Below are 20967 nucleotides of genomic sequence, written 5' to 3'. Positions count from 1 at the left end.
AGGTGAAGAGGTCAATTTGAGAAAAATTGATCCCTTTTAACTACCCCCCCCCCCCGAAAAAAATTCACCCCCCCCCACGTACCTACCCCCCCCCCCCCCCCCCCCTAACGTACCTATCCCCCCCCCCCTACTGTACCTACCCCCCACCCCCATTGTACCTACCTACCCCCCCACCCCCACGTACCTACCTACCCCCCCCCCCCGCAACGTACCTACCCCCCACCTCACCTACCTTCACCCCCCAACACCACCTACCAACCCCCCCCCCCCCCCCCACCAGCACCTACCCACACCCCTGAACTGAAAAAATTTTAACGCTTTTTATGTTATATTGATCTACTTTTTTTTGTTATTTCTAGTGTTTTTTTCGATATTCTGATTTTGTCCAAGTTAGAGTTCGGGATCTTTTTGCACGACGATTCGAGTCGTATCCGGTATTCTACTGGCTATGTTTTTTAATTCGTCGTCTCCATCGATGATTCTTACGACCTGACTTCTTGGAATTGACTTCTTGGAATTGACTTCAGTGACTTCTATTGCTTTGCAGTTAAAGTTTGTGTACGTGACGTTGTTTCTGCTTTTAGGTCAATTGCGTGACTTACCTCACTCAAAAAATTGACTTCTGAACTCACTAATGGAACTTTAATTTTTAATGAAGATTTACTAGTTAATAGTGTGCATCTAAATTGTGCCAATCTTATATGCCCTAATTTGTGATTATTAGTCTTGAGTTTTTGATTTCGAATATCAATTTTGAAATAGCTCTTTAAGGGCGTTTTCCTTATAGAACGTATGTGTCAAAAATTGACAGTCCGAAGCTAACCCGAAAAGTCTAGTGGTTTATTGAAGGACTGGTGGTCGATCTGTCCATCTTATTTCTTTAGGTGTTTCAATTCCTGGAAGGCCACGAGCGTCTATCGCGGCTATTTTCCGGCAATCTGCCGGCTATGTTTCATCATTGTAAATCCTATATATTAAACGCGCGAGCTCTAACAAAGGACAAAATTTTTGCATGCTTAAGGGGCATCTCGAAGCGCATGTGTAAGAGCCGCATTGAGCAGCACGGTTAAGTGAACATATCGCGAGAGGTCAATGACCTAAACGGCTTAAAGTAGATGGATCAGAACCGAACCTGGGACAAAAGACTCTTAGTCAGGCGCAGTTACCACGAGGCTAAGAGGGCTTCAAAGTATGCTCTCCCAGATGGAGGATTTACTGTCTTGGGTACGACGTGTTTTTCAATTGCTCCCGAACTTAGTTTGAAGTTCTTCGTGTAAACGTGTTTTTCTGCAAAGTTTTAGCTGTACAGTTTGCGCTATTCTAGAACACTCTTAGCTTTCAACTAAGTTTTTTTACGCTTTACTTTTTGATTTTTGTGTGATCTCAAAAGCTCTCAATCTGAAATACGTTTATTGATACAATAAAAGCGATTGTGAGAAGCGGTGGTATGTAGCGCAGTTGGTATGTAGAGGACTGCTATTCAGGGCCGAGGGTTGGAAACCGTGTCGGTTACCCTCCCTTGTGTAGATTTGAAAATTTCTAATCAACACCTTGCCTCCTGTTGTTCGAGAGCTTTTTTGGCGCTGAGTCGTTTTATGTTCCTGTGTGTGTTGATGAAAATGCTAACCCTATATATTAAACGCGTGAGCTCGAAGATGGGACAGAATTCTTGCATGTTTAAAGGGCCTCTCTAAGCGGATGTTTGAGAGCCGCATTGAGCAGCACGGTTTGGTGAAAATATCGAGAAAAGTTAATGGCCTAAAAGGCTCAAAGTAGTTGATGAGAACCGAACCTTGGGACAAAAGACTCTTAGTCAGATTCAGTTACCCCGAGGCTAAGGGGGCTTGAAAGTATGCTCGCCCAGAGGGAGGATTTACTGTCCTGGGTACTACGTGTTTTTTAATTGTTTCCGAGCAAAGTTTGAATTTCTTATAGTAAACGTGTTTTTTTGCAAAGTTTTAACTGTACAGTTTCTGCGCTATTCTAGAACACAATTAGCTTTCAACTAAGTTTTTTACGCTTTACTTTTTGATTTTGTGTGATCTCAAATGCTCTCAATCTGAAATATGTTTATTGAAACGATAAAAGCGATCGTGAGAAACGGTGGTATGTAGCCGTTATAGCGCTGGTGGTAATATGGACGACTGCTATTATGAGGGTCGAGGGCTCGAATCCGTGTCGGGTACCCTCCCTTTTTGTAGATAGAAATTTGTAAACACCATGTTGCCTGTTGTTCCAGAGCTTTTCCTGCGACGCTAAGTTGCTTTATGTTGCTGTGTGTGTTTGGGGGATGAAAGTGCTAACCCTATATATTAAATGCGTGAGCTCTAAAATGGGACAAAATTTTTGCATGTTTAAGGGGCCTCTCGAAGCGGATGTTTGAGAACCGCATTGAGCAGCACGGTTAAGTGAACATATTGAGAAAAGTCAACGGCCTAAAAGGCTCAAAGTAGATGGATGAGAACCGAACCTGGGAAAGAAGACTCTTAGTCAGGTGCAATTACCACAAGGCTAAGAGGGCTTGAAATTATGCTCGCCAAGAGGGAGGGTTTACTGTCCTGGTTACTACGTGTTTTTTAATTGCTCACGAACTAATTTTGAGGTTCTTATAGTAAACGTGTGTTTTTTTGCAAAGTTTTAACTGTACAGTTTCTGCGCTATTCTAGAACACATTTAGCTTTCAACTAAGTTTTTTACGCTTTACTTTTTGATTTTGTGTGATCTCAAATGCTCTCAATCTGAAATATGTTTATTGAAACGATAAAAGCGATTGTGAGAAACGGTGGTATGTAGCCGTTATAGCGCTGGTGGTAATATGGACGACTGCTATAATGAGGGTCGAGGGCTCGAATCCGTGTCGGGTACCCTCCCTTTTTGTAGATAGAAATTTGTAAAGATCATGTTGCCTGTTGTTCCAGAGCTTTTCCTGCGACGCTAAGTTGCTTTATGTTGCTGTGTGTGTTTGGGGGATGAAAATGCTAACCCTATATATTAAATGCGTGAGCTCTAAAATGGGACAAAATTTTTGCATGTTTAAAGGGCCTCTCGAAGCGGATGTTTGAGAGCCGCATTGAGCAGCACGGTTAAGTGAACATATTGAGAAAAGTCAACGGCCTAACAGGCTCAAAGTAGATGGATGAGAACCGAACCTGGGAAAGAAGACTCTTAGTCAGGTGCAGTTACCACAAGGCTAAGAGGGCTTGAAATTATGCTCGCCCAGAGCGAGGGTTTACTGTCCTGGTTACAACGTGTATTTTAATTGCTCACGAACTAATTTTGAGGTTCTTATAGTAAACGTGTGTTTTTATGCAAAGTTTTAGCTGTACAGTTTCTGCGCTCTTTTAGAACACACTTAGCTTTCAACTAAGTTTTTTACGCTTTACTTATTGTTTTTTGCGTGATCTCAAATGCTCTTAGTCTGAATTGTTTAATGATACGATAGAAGCGGCTGTGAGAAGCGGTGATATGTAGCCGTTATAGCGCAGGTGGTAAGATGGAGGAGTGCTATTGTGAGGGTCGAGGGTTCGAATCCGTGTCGGGTACCCTCCCTTTTGTATATATGAAAATTTCTAAATACCTAAACACCATGCCGCCTGTTGCTCGAGAGCTTTTCTTGCGATCATGAGTTTTTTATGTTCCTGTGTGTTAGGGGGATTGAAATGATAACCCTATATATTAAATGCGTGAGCTCTAAAATGGGACAAAATTTTTGCATGTTTAAGGGGCCTCTCGAAGCGGATGTCTGAGAGCCGCATTGAGCAGCACGGTTAAGTGAATGTATCGAGAGAATTCAATGGCCTAAAAGGCTCAAAGTAGTTGGATGAGAACCGAACCTTGGGACAAAAGACTCTTAGTCAGATTCAGTTACTTGAGGCTAAGGGGGCTTGAAAGTATGCTCGCCCAGAGGGAGGATTTACTGTCCTGGGTACTACGTGTTTTTTAATTGCTTCCGAACTTAGTATGAAGTTCTTCGTCTAAACGTGTTTTTCTGCAAAGTTTTAGCTGTACAGTTTGCGCTATTCTAGAACACTCTTAGCTTTCAACTAAGTTTTTCACGCTTTACTTTTCGATTTCTGCGTGATCTCAAATGCTCTCAAACTGAAATATGTATATTGATACAATAAGAGCGATTGTGAGAAGCAGTGGTATGTAAGTTATACCGCAGGTGGTATGATGGAGTACTGCTATTCTGAGGGTCAAGGGCTCGATTCCGTGTCGCGTACCCTCCCGTTTGTATATATGAAAATTTCTAAATACCTAAGCACCATGCCGCCTGTTGTTCGAGAGCTTTTCTTGCAACCATGAGTTTCTTATGTTCCTGTGTGTTAGGGGGATGAAAATGATAACCCTATATATTAAATGCGTGAGCTCTAAAATGGGACAAAATTTTTGCGTGTTTAAGGGGCCTCTCGAAGCGGATGTCTGAGAGCCGCATTGAGCAGCACGGTTAAGTGAACGTATCGAGAGAATTCAATGGCCTAAAAGGCTCAAAGTAGTTGGATGAGAACCGAACCTTGGGACAAAAGACTCTTTAGTCAGATTCAGTTACCCCGAGGCTAAGGGGGCTTGAAAGTATGCTCGCCCAGAGGGAGGATTTACTGTCCTGGGTACTACGTGTTTTTTAATTGTTTCCGAGCAAAGTTTGAAGTTCTTATAGTAAACGTGTGTTTTTTGCAAAGTTTTAACTGTACAGTTTCGCGCTTTTCTAGAACACAATTAGCTTTCAACTAAGTTTTTTACGCTTTACTTTTTTGATTTTGTGTGATCTCAAATGCTCTCAATCTGAAATATGTTTATTGAAACGATAAAAGCGATTGTGAGAAACGGTGGTATGTAGCCGTTATAGCGCTGGTGGTAATATGGGCGACTGCTATTATGAGGGTCGAGGGCTTGAATCCGTGTCGGGTACCCTCCCTTTTTGTAGATAGAAATTTGTAAATATCATGTTGCCTGTTGTTCCGGAGCTTTTCCTGCGTCGCTAAGTTGCTTTATGTTCCTGTGTGTTAGGGGGATGAAAATGATAACCCTATATATTAAATGCGTGAGCTCTAAAATGGGACAAAATTTTTGCGTGTTTAAGGGGCCTCTCGAAGCGGATGTCTGAGAGCCGCATTGAGCAGCACGGTTAAGTGAACGTATCGAGAGAATTCAATGGCCTAAAAGGCTCAAAGTAGTTGGATGAGAACCGAACCTTGGGACAAAAGACTCTTTAGTCAGATTCAGTTACCCCGAGGCTAAGGGGGCTTGAAAGTATGCTCGCCCAGAGGGAGGATTTACTGTCCTGGGTACTACGTGTTTTTTAATTGTTTCCGAGCAAAGTTTGAAGTTCTTATAGTAAACGTGTGTTTTTTGCAAAGTTTTAACTGTACAGTTTCGCGCTTTTCTAGAACACAATTAGCTTTCAACTAAGTTTTTTACGCTTTACTTTTTTGATTTTGTGTGATCTCAAATGCTCTCAATCTGAAATATGTTTATTGAAACGATAAAAGCGATTGTGAGAAACGGTGGTATGTAGCCGTTATAGCGCTGGTGGTAATATGGGCGACTGCTATTATGAGGGTCGAGGGCTTGAATCCGTGTCGGGTACCCTCCCTTTTTGTAGATAGAAATTTGTAAATATCATGTTGCCTGTTGTTCCGGAGCTTTTCCTGCGTCGCTAAGTTGCTTTATGTTGCTGTGTGTGTTTGGGGGTTGAAAATGCTAACCCTATATATTAAATGCGTGAGCTCTAAAATGGGACAAAATTTTTGCATGTTTAAGGGGCCTCTCGAAGCGGATGTTTGAGAGCCGCATTGAGCAGCACGGTTAAGTGAACGTATTGAGAAAAGTCAACGGCCTAAAAGGCTCACAGTAGATGGATGAGAACCGAGCCTGGGAAAGAAGACTCTTAGTCAGGTGCAGTTACCACAAGGCTAAGAGGGCTTGAAATTATGCTCGCCCAGAGGGAGGGTTTACTGTCCTGGTTACTACGTGTTTTTTAATTGCTCACGAACTAATTTTGAAGTTCTTATAGTAAACGTGTGTTTTTATGCAAAGTTTTAAGTGTACAGTTTCTGCGCTCTTTTAGAACACACTTAGCTTTCAACTAAGTTTTTTACGCTTTACTTATTGATTTTTGCGTGATCTCAAATGCTCTCAGTCTGAAATGTTTAATGATACGATAGAAGCGGCTGTGAGAAGCGGTGATATGTAGCCGTTATAGCGCAGGTGGTAAGATGGAGGAGTGCTATTGTGAGGGTCGAGGGTTCGAATCCGTGTCGGGTACCCTCCCTTTTTTATATATGAAAATTTGTAATCAACACCATGCGGCCTGTTCGAGAGCTTTTCTTGCGACGCTGAGTCGTTTTATGTTCCTATGTGTGTTTGGGGGATGAAAAATGCTAACCCTATATATTATAGGCGTGAGCTCTGAAATGGGACAAAATTTTTGCATGCTTAAGGGGCATCTCGAAGCGCATGTTTGAGAGCCGCATTGAGCAGCACGGTTAATTGAGCATATCGAGAGGCGTCAATGGCTTAAAAGGCTCAAAGTAGATGGATGAACCGAACCTGGGTCAAAAGACTGTTAGTCAGGTGCAGTTACCACGAGGCTAACGGGGCTTGCAACTATGCTGGTCCAGAGGGAGGATTTACTTTCCTGGGTACTACGTGTTTTTCAATCGCTCCCGAACTAAGTTAATCAACACCATGCCGCCTGTTGTTCGAGAGCTTTTCTTGCGATGCTGAGTCGTTTTATGTCCTGTGTGTATATGGGGGATGAAAAATGCTAATCTTCTATATAATAATTGAACGTCACTGAGCACCTTGTTTAAGTGACTATCTTCACATCTCTTAACGACCTTTAAACATGGTTTTCTGAGAAAACGACTTACAACAGTCGGGTTTGAACCTGAGTAAGGTTTGAGGAGCGGAAGCGCAATGATTTGATCCAAGGAGCAGGTGAGGCGTTTAGTTATCGTAATTTTGGTCCATTAAATTTGCACCCGTTTCTCCTTTCTCCAATTTCCTACTTTTTTCTTTTTCGTGCTCCATCTTCCTCCTGTCTCTATCTGTTTAGCTGAATTCTATATATTAATTCTAACTCCAATGCTGTAGCGCCATGGTTAAGCTCCAATCCTCCAATGTTTTATCGGTCCTTTAACATGCAGCCTAGCGTAATGAATGCGCTTTGAGACGCACTCTGTCGCCATTTTTAAGCTCTTAATGCGCTCATTTTTTGCACTGCCGCATAGCAGAAACAGCGAGCCAAATAGCCTATAACCAAAAATTTGCTCATTAGAAAGGTCAATAATTTTAAGCAATAGGCATCAGTAGCGTAGTGTATAAGTCTAATGCTGTCAAGCGAGGGGCAGGGGCTTTTTAATTAAAGGCGGAAGAAGACAAACAAATTTCTGGACCACAAATTTGAGAAGTTGGTTTTCTTTTTCTTTCGTTCTTTTTGTTCTTTTTCGTTTTTTCCAATATTTCTCTATTGTCGCATTTTGGACCTCTTCTGCACATGTTTTGCGCTCATTAAGCTTACCAAAACAGGCCGGCAATTAAAGCCATTGACCAAAATATTGCTGATTCAGAAAGAGCAATAGACAAATTCATTGCGCATCTGTAGCGTTAGTGATAAGAGCTATGGCTGTAAAGCGAGGGATATGGGTTATCACCCGTGTTGGTGCAAAAAATGGTTCTTGTTTTCTTGACCCGAAAAACGGGTAATTGTTGTTTTTCAGTCACTCTTGTCTTTCTTCTATCTATTCTATTAAATGAAAGTCGCACCTGAGCGCATTGGTTAATACCGCTCCTGTCTCCACGGTTTAGTGGTCCTTAAACATGCATTCTTGCGTAATTTATGAGTTTATACTGCCATAATTGAGCTCCTAATTTGTCCATGTTTTCGAGCTGATAAAGCATGCTACATGACAAATTCAAGCAATTTCAATAGCCACTGTCCAAACATTTGCGGATATGTTAAAGGCCATAGACAAGCCTAATGCATCGGCAGCGTAAGGGATAAGAGCACTGGCCGTTAAGCTGGAGGCAGGGGTTTCTTTCCAAGTAGCGGTGGAAAAATATGCATGTTTTCCAGGGCCATAAAATTGCAAAAGTGTTTTTTTCGTTTCTTTGTTGCCCTTATTTCGCTCGACTCCGTTTTTTTCTTTTCTCTTTGTTTTCTCTTTATTTCTCCTCCAACTCTTGTACTAATTAATCCACTAATCTTTCCATTTTTTGCGCTCTAAAAGCATGCCGCATAGCAAAAACAAACTAGCCAAAAATCCATTGACCAAAATAATGCTTATATAGAAAGAGCAATAGACAAATTCAATACGCATCGGTAGTGTAAGGGATAAGATCTCAGACTGTTAAACGAGGGGCATGGGTTCGAACCCAAGTTGATTCCAAAAATGGTTATTTTAATCTTGGCAATGGGTACTTTTTCTTTTTCATCCATTTGTTTCGATCTTCCTTTGCCTTTGTTTTTCTCGTTTATTGGTTCTGATCTATCTTTGTTAAAATTTTCTATCTACCTATTCTATTCAGTGTAAGTTGCACTTGAGCACAATCGTTAACAGTGCTCCTCTATCGACCTGTTTTAACGGTTCTTAAACATTGTTCTTGCCTAATTAGTTCATTGGTTTTGAGGCGCTCTGTGCCGCGATATTTTAGCTTCTAATCTGCGCATGTTTTTGCGCTCATTAACTACGCCTCAGAGCAAAAAAGAAGTGAGTCAAGAAAGGCGTTGACCAAAAGTTTGCTGAAGTAGAAAGAACAGTATATGAAAGCAAAACACATCAGTAGTTTTAAAGGATAAGACCTATGGCTGTTAAGCGAGTGTCACGAGTCCGTGCCCGAGATTGTGTCGAAAAATGCTCCCTTATTTTTAGCCCGAAATTGGCGAATTGTTGGTTTTCATTCTTTCCTGTCTGCCTTCTTAAATTCTTTTTTGCCTTAATTGAACATATCGAGAGGCGTCAATGGCTTAAAAGGCTCAAAGTAGATGGATGAACCGAACCTGGGTCAAAAGACTGTTAGTCAGGTGCAGTTACCACGAGGCTAACAGGGCTTGCAACTATGCTGGTCCAGAGGGAGGATTTACTGTCGTGGGTACTACGTGTTTTTCAATCGCTCCCGAACTAAGTTAATCAACACCATGCCGCTTGTTGTTCGAGAGCTTTTCTTGCGATGCTGAGTCGTTTTATGTCCTGTGTGTATATGGGGGATGAAAATGCTAATCTTCTATATAATAATTGAACGTCACTGAGCACCTTGTTTAAGTGACTATCTTCACATCTCTTAACGACCTTTAAACATGGTTTTCTGAGAAAACGACTTACAACAGTCGGGTTTGAACCTGAGTAAGCTTCGAGGAGCGGAAGCGCAATGATTTGATCCAAGGAGCAGGTGAGGCGTTTAGTTATCGTAATTTTGGTCCATTAAATTTGCACCCGTTTCTCCTTTCTCCAATTTCCTACTTTTTTCACACTTTTTCGTGCTCCATCTTCCTCCTGTCTCTATCTGTTTAGCTGAATTCTATATATTAATTCTAACTCCAATGCTGTACCGCCATGGTTAAGCTCCGATCCTCACATGTTTTATCGGTCCTTTAACATGCAGCCTAGCGTAATGAATGCGCTTTGAGACGCACTCTGTCGCCATTTTTAAGCTCTTAGTGCGCTCATTTTTTGCACTGCCGCATAGCAGAAACAGCGAGCCAAATAGCCTATAACCAAAAATTTGCTCATTAGAAATGTCAGTAATTTTATGCAATAGGCATCAGTAGAGTAGAGGATAAGACTAATGCTGTCAAGCGAGGGGCAGGGGCTTTCTAATTAAAGGCGGAAGAAGACAAACAATTTTCTGGACCACAAATTTGAGAAGTTGGTTTTCTTTTTCTTTCGTTCTTTTTGTTCTTTTTCGTTTTTTCCAATATTTCTCTATTGTCGTATTTTGGACCTGTTCTGCACAAAACAGGCCGGCAATTAAAGCCATTGACCAAAATATTGCTGATTCAGAAAGAGCAATAGACAAATTCATTGCGCATCTGTAGCGTTAGTGATAAGAGCTATGGCTGTAAAGCGAGGGATATGGGTTATCACCCGTGTTGGTGCGAAAAATGGTTCTTGTTTTCTTGACCCGAAAAACGGGTAACTGTTGTTTTTCAGTCACTCTTGTCTTTCTTGTTTTCTTTTTCTATCTATTCTATTAAATGAAAGTCGCACCTGAGCGCATTGGTTAATACCGCTGTCTCCACGGTTTAGCGGTCCTTAAACATGCATTCTTGCGTAATTTATGCGTTTATACTGCCATAATTGAGCTCCTAATTTGTCCATGTTTTCGAGCTGATAAAGCATGCTACATGACAAATTCAAGCAATTTCAATAGCCACTGTCCAAACATTTGCGGATATGTTAAAGGCCATAGACAAGCATAATGCATCGGCAGCGTAAGGGATAAGAGCACTGGCCGTTAAGCTGGAGGCAGGGGTTTCTTTCCAAGTAGCGGTGGAAATGTATGCATGTTTTCCAGGGCCATCAAATTGCAAAAGTGTTTTTTTTTTCGTTTTTTTGTTGCCCTTATTTCGCTCGACTCCGTTTTTTTTCTCTTTGTTTTCTCTTTATTTCTCCTCCAACTCTTGTACTATTTAATCCACTAATCTTTCCATTTTTTGCGCCTTAAAATAATGCTTATATAGAAAGAGCAATAGACAAATTCAACACGCATCGGTAGTGTAAGGGATAAGATCTCAGACTGTTAAACGAGGGGCATGGGTTCGAACCCAAGTTGATTCCAAAAATGGTTATTTTAATCTTGGCAATGGGTACTTTTTCTTTTTCATCCATTTGTTTCGATCTTCCTTTGCCTTTGTTTTTCTCGTTTATTGTTTCTTATCTATCTTTGTTAAAGTTTTCTATCTACCTATTCTATTCAGTGTAAGTTGCACTTGAGCACAATCGTTAACAGTGCTCCTCTGTTGACCTGTTTTTACGGTTCTTAAAACATTGTTCTTGCCTAATTAGTTCATTGGTTTTTGCGCTCATTAACTACGCCTCAGAGGAAAAAAGAAGTGAGTCAAGAAAGGCGTTGACCAAAAGTTTGCTGAAGTAGAAAGAACAGTATATGAAAGCAAAACACATCAGTAGTTTTAAAGGATAAGACCTATGGCTGATAAGCGAGTGTCACGAGTCCGTGCCCGAGATGGTGTTGAAAAATGCTCCATTATTTCTAGCCCGAAATTGGTGAATTGTTGGTTTTCATTCTTTCCTGTCTGCCTTCTTAAATTCTTTTTTGCCTTTATTATAATTAGTTTTTCTATCTACCTATTATATTAAATGTAAGTCACATTTGAACACAGTGGTTAACAGCGCACCTATCTTCACATGCTTCATCAATCCTGAAAGCTGCAGTCTATTGTAATGTGCGTTATTGCGTTCATTAACTTCGCCTCAAAGCAATAAGAAGTGAGTCAAGAAAGGCCTTGACCAAAAATTTTAGAGGAAAGCAATACGCATCAGTCATTTTAAAGGATAAGACCTATGGCTGTTAAGCGAGAGTCCTGAAAGCTGCAGTCTATTGTAATATATGCGTTTTGAGACGCCCTTTACCGCCATATTTGAGCGCTTAGTTTGCGCATACTTTTGCGCTCCTAAAGCAGGCCGCAGCGATTTAACCGAGCGAAATAACCAAGATTTTGCTGATATAGAATAGGAAATAGACGTTAGCAATAAGCATTTGTTACGTAAGGGACAAGGCCAATGGCTGTAAAATGAGGAGAGGGGTCCAAGTCCTAGTATGGGCGGAGTAAAAAGCAGAGTTTTTGGGTCAAAGTAATTGGCATATCTTCGTTTTCGTTCCGATTTTCCCTTTTTGATGTTGCTCCCTTTCGTTCTTTTTTCTCCTTCCTTCCTTCCTTTTTTCTCCTCTTTCCCACTTGCCATATTTAAGCTCCTAATTTGGACATTCTGAGCGCTCATTAAGCATGCCGCATAGCAAAAATTAACGAGCCGAAAAAGTCATTGACTAAAATTTTGTTGATGTAGAAACAGCAATAAAACAAATGCAATACGCATCGATAGCGTAAGGTAAAATAGCATGTGTAAGTTTTTTAACTGCACAAGTGTTAGCGCTCCTTAAACATGAAACTTAAACGTTAAACATGTCGCCTAGCCGAAAGTGTCTGCTACAAGAGCCAGAGAAGGAAAATATAGGCGTTGGTAGCGTAAGCGTTAAAACCTATGCCTGTCAAACGAGGGGCATGGGATCGAGCCAGAGTTGGTGCAAAGCTGAAATCCTAATTTCTTTTAATCATTCTTTTCCATTAAAAGATATTCTTCTGATGCTTTGCGCCTGCTAGTGTTTAGATCAATTTGTTCCATTAATCAGCTGCCCCTTCAAAAAAATGACTACTTCGTTTTGCTTGGCAGTATCCAATGTCAACTATTGAATATGTTAATGAGTTGTTAGTGTTTTGTAGAAGTTGTAACCAGTTTCTGGTTCCTCAGTATGAGGTAATAAAGTTGATGAGTGTGAGTCTGTTATGTTTTAGTACTGCATGCTGTGTTCTACGGGTTTCCACGTGTTCAACAGTCATTCGCAGAGATGTTATTCTGTGTGGTTGGCCATCGATGTGTCTGGGGTGGCAGTTGGGGCACTCGGCTGCTACTTGTCAGGAGTCTACTATGGTTTCTATTGCTATCCCTTCTGGAGGTAAGTTCTGCACCTGCAAACGACAGACAAATTGAAAAATGTTTTAGGAATAAAAAGTAGAGTGTATAAGTAATTAGACGTTATAATCGGCTTCATGTGCTTAAATTAGCAAATGTTGGTAAGAACTTGGGAGCTCATTAAAAACGTAATTTAAAATTGTAGTCTTATTGAAAATCATTTAACATTAACTGGTAACAATATTTGTTCGATATTCCGCACCAATTAGTAAAACATGAAAAGAAGTTGAAATTTGATTTTGATTTTATTGCTTGTAAGAATGTGCCGAGACTTCAATCATACGTAAAATAGATTGCAGTTGAGATATATATGATTAGTACTTCGATGTTAAAATCACAATCATGCAAAAGCTCAAGTATGCATAATAATCGAATGTTGTTTGGTTTCTGAGAAGTGGCTGGAATTTGGCAGCTTATTAACTCAATTTGAAACCTTAAAATTTTACTGAATTTAAGTGCTGTGAATTGTTTGCTGAGACGAACGGCCGACTCAATATCAGTATCAAAGAACTTTTGCAAGTCAAGAATTTAGTTAAAAACTAATAAGCACAATATTTGTGACTTAGTTTAGAAACTATAACTAAGATATTTTTTGATTAGCCGTTAGAAATGCTTAGTAAAAAACAGTGAACTATCTGAGGATTTACAGACTTGTGTAAAGTTCCAGGCTGTGTACTATACAGGTCTTATGTCAGAATAGAAATTGTTACAATATTACAATATTATTTTCAAAAGAGACAATGCACGTTTACAATCATTGAGACAATCGGCTGAAACAGACATGTAGTAAGTTGCTCGATTGTATGATTCCTGCAAGAATTATGAACGACATTAAAATTTACATCCCATATAAGTAAGATATGGAATGTTGTGTGTTGGTTTCTGGAACAAGAAAAAGAGCATTCTTGCTAAACAGTTGGTTGTTCTTTTAGCTTTCTTGCTTGAACTTTTGCTCGTTTAAAGCGAAAAAAGCCATTTCTCATTGTTCTTTTAAAGCAGATTTCAAGATTTAAACATTCAAACCTTTTCTTTTCCGTCTAAATTAAAAAGTTAAAGATTGTAACAGCTATTATTTATATACATTTAGAAATCGTATGAAGGCCTAGATATTATATTCTGACAGAATTGCGCCATTCCAAAAAAAATAATCTCAATTTACACAGTAAATCATACTTTTTCAGACTTTATTACTACTTTATTTCCAGATTATTTTGTCAGGATGGATGCCAAGTTATTACAATTAGTGGAGACTATCCAGGATGAGAGTACGAAGCAGGTCGTGAGTACCATTATAAGCGAATTAAAAAAACCCAGAGTGAGGTTAGTGTGCAATTCAAAAACATTAAGGATTTTTGCTCAGAGTTAGAAATGCGTGTTCGGGAACAAGAAAGATACACGAGTACGGACTCCATCATTATTGATAATCCACCGTTTGACCCAAACGTTGATGATGATGCATTACTGGAACTGATTGTTTTTTTCATTAAAAAATTTCTGCGTAACGAACTGGAACCGAGTAAAATCAAAGCGTGTCATATACTATCTGGTCAAGCCGAAGAAAAAGGTCTGATGGCTTCTGTGATCGTCAAGTTTTTGTACTTTCGTGATAAAAACCAGATATATGCGAATCGAAGGTATCTCAAAGGACAAAAAAACGAAATAAATCAAAAGAATATTTACGTACGAGAAAGATTACCTGCAATGGATGCTTATATAAAGAAACTCGCAGAAGGCAAGGGACTCATAACAAGCACTAATAACTGCACTGTGTCCGTATTGTGTGATCAAGGAGATGGGAGAAAAAAAACTTGTAAAAGTATGATGTTACCGAATTGGAAAATGTAAAAAATCCAATTGTGCGAGCGCAGAATCGTAGACCAGACCAAATAACTAGTTTCCGTAAACCAAAGCGACCACATCGTTTGACTGATGATGAACGTGCTGATCGGCTATTTGCATCATTCTCTCCTGAACAAAAGAAAGCTATCTTCGAAATTGGAAAAGCCAATTAAAGTGCTGGAAAAAGTTTGAACTGAGAATAACTCATTAAAAAATTTTGTTAACGTCTGAAGTGTTGAAGACACAACACATGTGTGCAAAATTATCTGTGTTTTGTTATACAAGTTTCATCTAAACTTACTTCTCAAAGTTGAAACAAGGATAAAAAAATTAAAAGTTAATTTTTAACTAAACTTTCTTAGTTTTTTATTTAGCTTATTTTTATCGGTTTAAGCTTTCCGTGCTTTTGGTTTTTGTTTTTTCAAAATTTACTGCATGAGGTTCTGCGATTTCTGCGGCTTCAGGCATTATTGTAATCAAATATTTTATATATGTTTTTCTTTTTACTTCCTCATAAACAAAAACTTGCATCAGTCACTGCGATTTCCGCGACCTGTTGCAAGCTGAGTGAACTTTAAAAATTTGTTGTGTCACTAATAGAACTTGGGCTCAGAATACAATTTAGTCTGAAGTACTGCGATTTCCGCTGCTTCAGTCTCTTTTAAGTCCTCTTATAATCCTCTAAACTAGTTTACTCTTTTTTTCTCAATAAATGCTTGAGTTTTTCTGGTCTGCACTGCGATTCCGCGGCAGCAGGAAAGACTGAATCGAAAAAAGACAGAAAAAAGAGAAAAACAATGGTTTATGGCTGCAATTTTGTCAGAATACTTCTTGGACATATATGACTTTTAGAATATTACTTCAAAATTTAAGATCAATTCATAGAAATTTTAATGAGCTAGATCAATTTATAAACCAAGAAAAAGCAAAACCTGATGTGATTGCATTAACAGAAACCTGGTGCAACCAGTATACTTTTCAAAATGCTTACCAGTTGAATGGATATGGCCAGTTGTTGAGGAGTGACAGAGAAAAAAGAGGTTGAGGTGTAGGATTTTTCATTCGGAAAGGCATCAAAGTTCAAATTAAAGCAATAACAAACAATGAACACGTGCAATTGTTGACAGTTGCGTTGTTAGGATATCAAAATGAAAAAGTGATAACTGTTGGTTATAAAACTCCGAATTTTGGTATAGATGAGTACATAAACGTTTGTCAAGAGCACAGCACCTTAATAAATTCACTATCAAAACGGAGAGTTTGCAAGTTTTTTTGGTGATTTCAACTTAAATGTAATTGAACAAACGAACAAAATTGCTAAGGTTTTGGATTTTTCTCTTGTACAGGACTGCAAATAAAGAATAGATCTGAACCGACAAGAGTCACTTCATGTACGGCAACATGCATTGATATTTTTTTCGCGAATTTTGAAGCCTCAGTAAATGTGAAGGATACAATTATCTCTGACCACAGAGGAGTAGAATTGAGCTGCAAGGAAACAAGGGTTGATCCGGAAAAATCAAAGGAAAAATTTCTTTTTAGGCCCCTAGAAAACTTCAAAATAAGGAACTCAGGTTAGATTTAAATTACAGCATTGCAAAAAAAACTGGGAACGAGAAGTAAACTATATCTATCTTCTGATTTAGATTTCAGTTTTACGGATTTAAAGAGGGTGATAAACGAGGAGTTGGATAGTCATGTACCCTTGCAACAGTTCAAAAAGCACACTAACGAAAAATTCAAACAGGTTCAAAAGCCTTGGTTGAATAATCAGATCAAAAATCTCAGTCTTAAAAAGCTTGAAGCCTACCAAAGATTGAAGAACGAACAGTCTGCCGAAAATAGAGAAAAATATAATAAGCTGCGTAATCGTTTAAAAAACCTAACGAAAAAAGCAAAAAGAGAATTTTACGAACAAAAAATTGAAGGAAAGGCTAACACAAATGAAAGTTTGTTTTCAATAATAGACGATATTAAGGGAACGAAAATAAAAAAAATATTGACAATCTGAATGCTGATGAAATCAATAATTTTTTTGTTGAAATAGGAAAGAAACTATCTGAAAGTTGTAGTCTGCCGTCAGATCTAAGCCGGGTCAGAAAGTTAGAAAATTCCATGTTCTTAACTAACGTCACAGCCAAAGAAGGTTTCGACATTATCAAGCAAATGCCCAAAAAAATTTCCTGATTTGCATAACATTTCAAACCAACTGATTAAGTTCATCAATCCAAGCGTGTGTGAAACATTTGCAAAATTATCTAATCGTTGCTTTGATGAGGGCCATTTCCCTAGAATTCTGAAAATTGCCAATGTTATACCTCTGTACAAAAATGGTAACGAAAACGAGTTCGGTAATTACAGACCAATATCACTGCTCCCAGTTATTTCAAAAATTGTTGAGAAATGTTGAGTAATAAACAAGGCTCAGTTTGGATATCAGGCAAAGAAAAACACAATTGATGCTGTGTCGGAGGTTGTTGAAACAATAAGGATTTCTTTGTGTTCGAAAGAAAGTTACTATGGAGTTTTTATTGATTTATCGAAGGCTTTTGATACTGTGAGTCATATACTGGAGAAATTTTGCTCCAAAAATTTTTTGCGTATGGTTTGAGGGGGAAAATTTATGATATTCTTAATTCATATTTGACCAACAGACAACAATGTGTTTCAGTTAGCAAGCAGCGATCATCCTTTGAAAGCAATTTTTGCGGTGTATCGCAGGGTTCTGTTTTAGGGCCACTTCTGTTCTTGATTTACGTAAACGATCTGCCTGCCTTTTGTACAAACTGTAATGTAACTATGTTTGCTGATGATACAAATTTTTACGGAAAGGTGGATGATGGAATTAATGATACAATAGAAAATGTGTCAGTTTGGATGGAATCAAATAAGTTAGCAATAAATAGAGATAAATGCAAGGCTATAAGTTTTGGTGCTACTAATGAGACACCTGAAATAAAAATTTATGATTGCAGCATCGAATTTGTCGACCACATTAAGTACTTGGGTGTATACATAGATAGTAAACTGAGCTTCAAATCACACATTGCAAAAATAATTAGTCGGATGAATTCATTAACAGCGGCAATCTATCAGTATAAAAATTTTTTCAAAAGACACATACTAGTCCGATTATACAAAGTTTACGTTCAACCAGTATTACAGTACGGGGTTTTGTTGTATGGAGTGGCCACTAAAAGCGATCTTCAAAAATTAGAGTGGCGGCAAAGCAGAATTTTTGGTTTGTTATTTTCAGCTTAGAGATTCCAAAGCATTGACGAACTGCGATGTAAACACAAGTTGTTTTCTGTTAAAGAGTTACACATATATGAACTGATAAAATTACTGTCAAGAATTCTCCGCCATGAACATCCAAGCAAATTATTAAATAACTCATTTCCGGAATTAGTTGAAGAAAATATCCAAATAAATGAAAGAACTCATCTAGTCAAAACAAAATATTTGCAAACGAAGCAAAGAAACAAGTCACTTATAAATAGATTAAGACGCTTATATAATGTTTTAACTAAAATGGATGAGAGTATTATTCAAAAATTATGCTCATTTAGTGCACAGGATTTAGCAAACTTTTTACATTGTTTTAGAGACTCATTTATTATAGATAACAGATTTTTTGTTAACCTTTTTTGGTAAGGAATAAAGCGAGCTGCATTTTTTTGAAAAATTGGCATTCTTATTAAACATTTTCTTAGGGGTTTCTAAGTTTGATTGGAAAGTGGTATTACCAGGGTAAAATATGATTTTAGAGGGTTTGAATTAACAAATAAGTAGACTTTGAGAAGAATTAAAAGGCATCACTTGACAGGTCTAGCGACCTTTTGATGTCCTTTCGGGTTATGTTTTGTTGTTTGTAAATTTTTAAATGCAAGCAATGGAATAAACTCGAGATCTAATTTATTATTATTATTTCAGGACAGTGTATGCAATAATGGTGGGTTTCATGTGTGTGAGTGTGCTAGGATGTCAAGTGTATGATGCATTGAGACAGACACACAGCACTCTCAGGTCTGTCATTCTGTTCGGATGTCTGGGTGCCATGTCTGTAGTGCCAGTCACACACTGGGTCTGTCTAGAGAATGGTCTCTCTCCTACCGTACAGGTTGGTAACTCTTCTTTTCCATTTATACTCCAAGTTTCTCCTGAACCAGTGATAGCAGAACAAGAATCAAATATGCAATCATACATATATTTTCCCAGATTATCCGATGGCTTCTTAGAAACCATACAAATGAATCTTGTGGCTAGATGGGGGTGGTGGTGAAGTGAATTGTACTTGCAATGTTCATTTGGATGTGCGAATATTCTTAGTTATTCGACCATCGTTTAAAGGGTAGTTAAGGCAGCTCCACTAAACTAATGTTAGTTCACTAAATCAATTTTGACTTGAAAAGAAAAGGTGACGATTTATTTGTCTGGGATATGCTTGTGTTTATACACCATTGCTAAATGACCGCATGAAAGAATTGGATATGTTTGACTCATTGCATACATTAATTAAAGCTGGGCACAAAAACGAAAAACGAGATAGAATTTGTTTCAGGTGTTCCTCCCCAAAGTGTTCATAATGTACTCCCTCTTAGTGGGCGCCATGGTGCTCTATCTGGCAAAACTCCCAGAACGACTGTTCCCTGGTACATTCGACTTAGCTGGACACAGTCACAACCTCTGGCACCTGATGGTACTCATAGCTCTCTGTTACTGGCACAAATCGGCTCTACAGATTGTACACGTTATGATAAATACTAAATGCAACAACACTCCTAGCTAAGTCCTACTCAGGAATAATTCTTATTGTCCCAATAATTGGAAGAACCCGAAGCAGTAAATAGTTCTTCTAACCCCCCTGGGCATTTGAAATGGAAGCAAGATCGAGGCCCCGGACGATATTGGAGAAAATGCATGAAATGCAACCAAGTTATCAATTCCTCAATGTATAACTGTTTCCTGTGACCATAACAGTCAGCTCAATATTGACGACAACAGACTTTGAAAGTCGTTTTTTCTTCATATCAGTAACAAAGAATTTTTGCCTGTCAACTTGATATTGAATTGTGTGTATATTATTTTTAAAATTTGAACAGATTTATACATTTAGTTTATTAATGTTCGTAAATGGTTGACAAAAAGCTAATTTATGTAATATCCTGTTTTTTTATTATGATGGCGGAGGGTTTTCTGGACGGGTTGAGTAGCGTGGTGTTCTATTACACCCTTGGTATATATCACACTTTCTTAGAGCTATCAGTTGTTCCAACCCTCCGAATTTATTTGAGGGTGGTAGGAACCTTTTGCGAGCCTAGATTTTGGCCTGCCGATATCTTTTCTGGAGAGAAAAAAAGTACCTTTGAAAAGCTCCTGAGAAATTAGGAAAGAAAAATGAAGCCTCAACGTTTGAAAATTTAAATTTAGTTTAGCATTTCATAGCTTCAGAACGCTTGAATTTTTACTAAATTAGTCTGCATGCATTTTGTACATGTTTAATGGCCGCCCTCATCTTCCCAGCAGGCTATTATTGCGCTTCTATTTTCTTACAACTCAAAGTATGTGAATTGTATGAGGGTGCTGTCTTTGTTTTTACGAATCGAAGAGGAATATTGTGGAAGTGTATTCTTAAGGGCCACCATTTTATTGGAGTGAATTTTGAAGCAGGAAATTTGTTGCGGTTTGGGTGCTGAACAAAATTGAAGAATATAGCGAAAAGAGTGGTTTGTTGTTCATATTGCTGTTTTCGGGAGAGCGAGAAGCAGGTGTGAAAAAATTGTAAATATTTGTGCAAAAAAATTGTTCACGTGCGGCTTCTAAAAGCAGTTTCATGCAATTTTTTGCTTAGATTTGGTTATAAGTTATAATGGTTAACGATAGGCATGTTTGGAGAGTGATTTGAAAGTTTCTGGTAATTAAAATGAGTCCCCCACCACCACCCCCCCCCCCCAGCATCCTTAAGCCCCAGCCATCTACTACCGAAGCCAACCGCTCGCCATTTGTTTGAGAGCAATGCGCCCGACGTTAGTCGGTTTTGTTTATAGCATTTGGAGAGGTTCGTGGTTGAATTTGTTTGTTTTTATAGCTGTAAGCTGAGCGAAGCTATATTGCGGTGCTCTTGGTTTCTTACGACTCGAAGAGGAGTATTGGTTTTCTCTCGGTTTTTTTATTACGACTGGAAGAGGAGTATTGGTTTTCTTATGGTTTTTTTTTACTGGGAGTACTATTCGTTCAGACCCTGTTTTGACCTAAAAACGAAAGTGAGTAAAATTGCCGTGTGAACTAATTTTTTCTGAGCGAGAGAAGTTTTTTGATCATGTGCTGCGTTTAGTGAATGACTTTTTGACTTTGAAAAGTACATTTTGACTGAATGGCACATATAGATAACCGTTTTTAGCCGGTTTTTCGTGTAAGT

General features: G+C 38.6%; 1 protein-coding gene across 1 annotated transcript in view; it reads left to right on the top strand.

Annotated features, from left to right (window-relative positions):
- The window catches only part of LOC142340677 (progestin and adipoQ receptor family member 3-like), a 25665-nt gene extending 5948 nt beyond the window's left edge, over positions 1–19717 (top strand). Inside the window, exons 3-5 of the mRNA XM_075391369.1 lie at positions 12533–12693; positions 18483–18669; positions 19111–19717. Coding sequence (XP_075247484.1) covers positions 12533–12693; positions 18483–18669; positions 19111–19338 — 576 coding nt within the window. The 3' untranslated portion in view covers positions 19339–19717. The remainder of the gene's footprint in view (positions 1–12532; positions 12694–18482; positions 18670–19110) is intronic.
- Positions 19718–20967: the final 1250 nt, after the last annotated feature.

This window comes from Convolutriloba macropyga, chromosome 6, assembly GCF_964194025.1.
Source record: "Convolutriloba macropyga chromosome 6, txConMacr16.3, whole genome shotgun sequence".
In the NCBI taxonomy this organism is placed as follows: domain Eukaryota; kingdom Metazoa; phylum Xenacoelomorpha; order Acoela; family Convolutidae; genus Convolutriloba; species Convolutriloba macropyga.
This window is presented reverse-complemented; position numbering and strand designations above follow the sequence as displayed.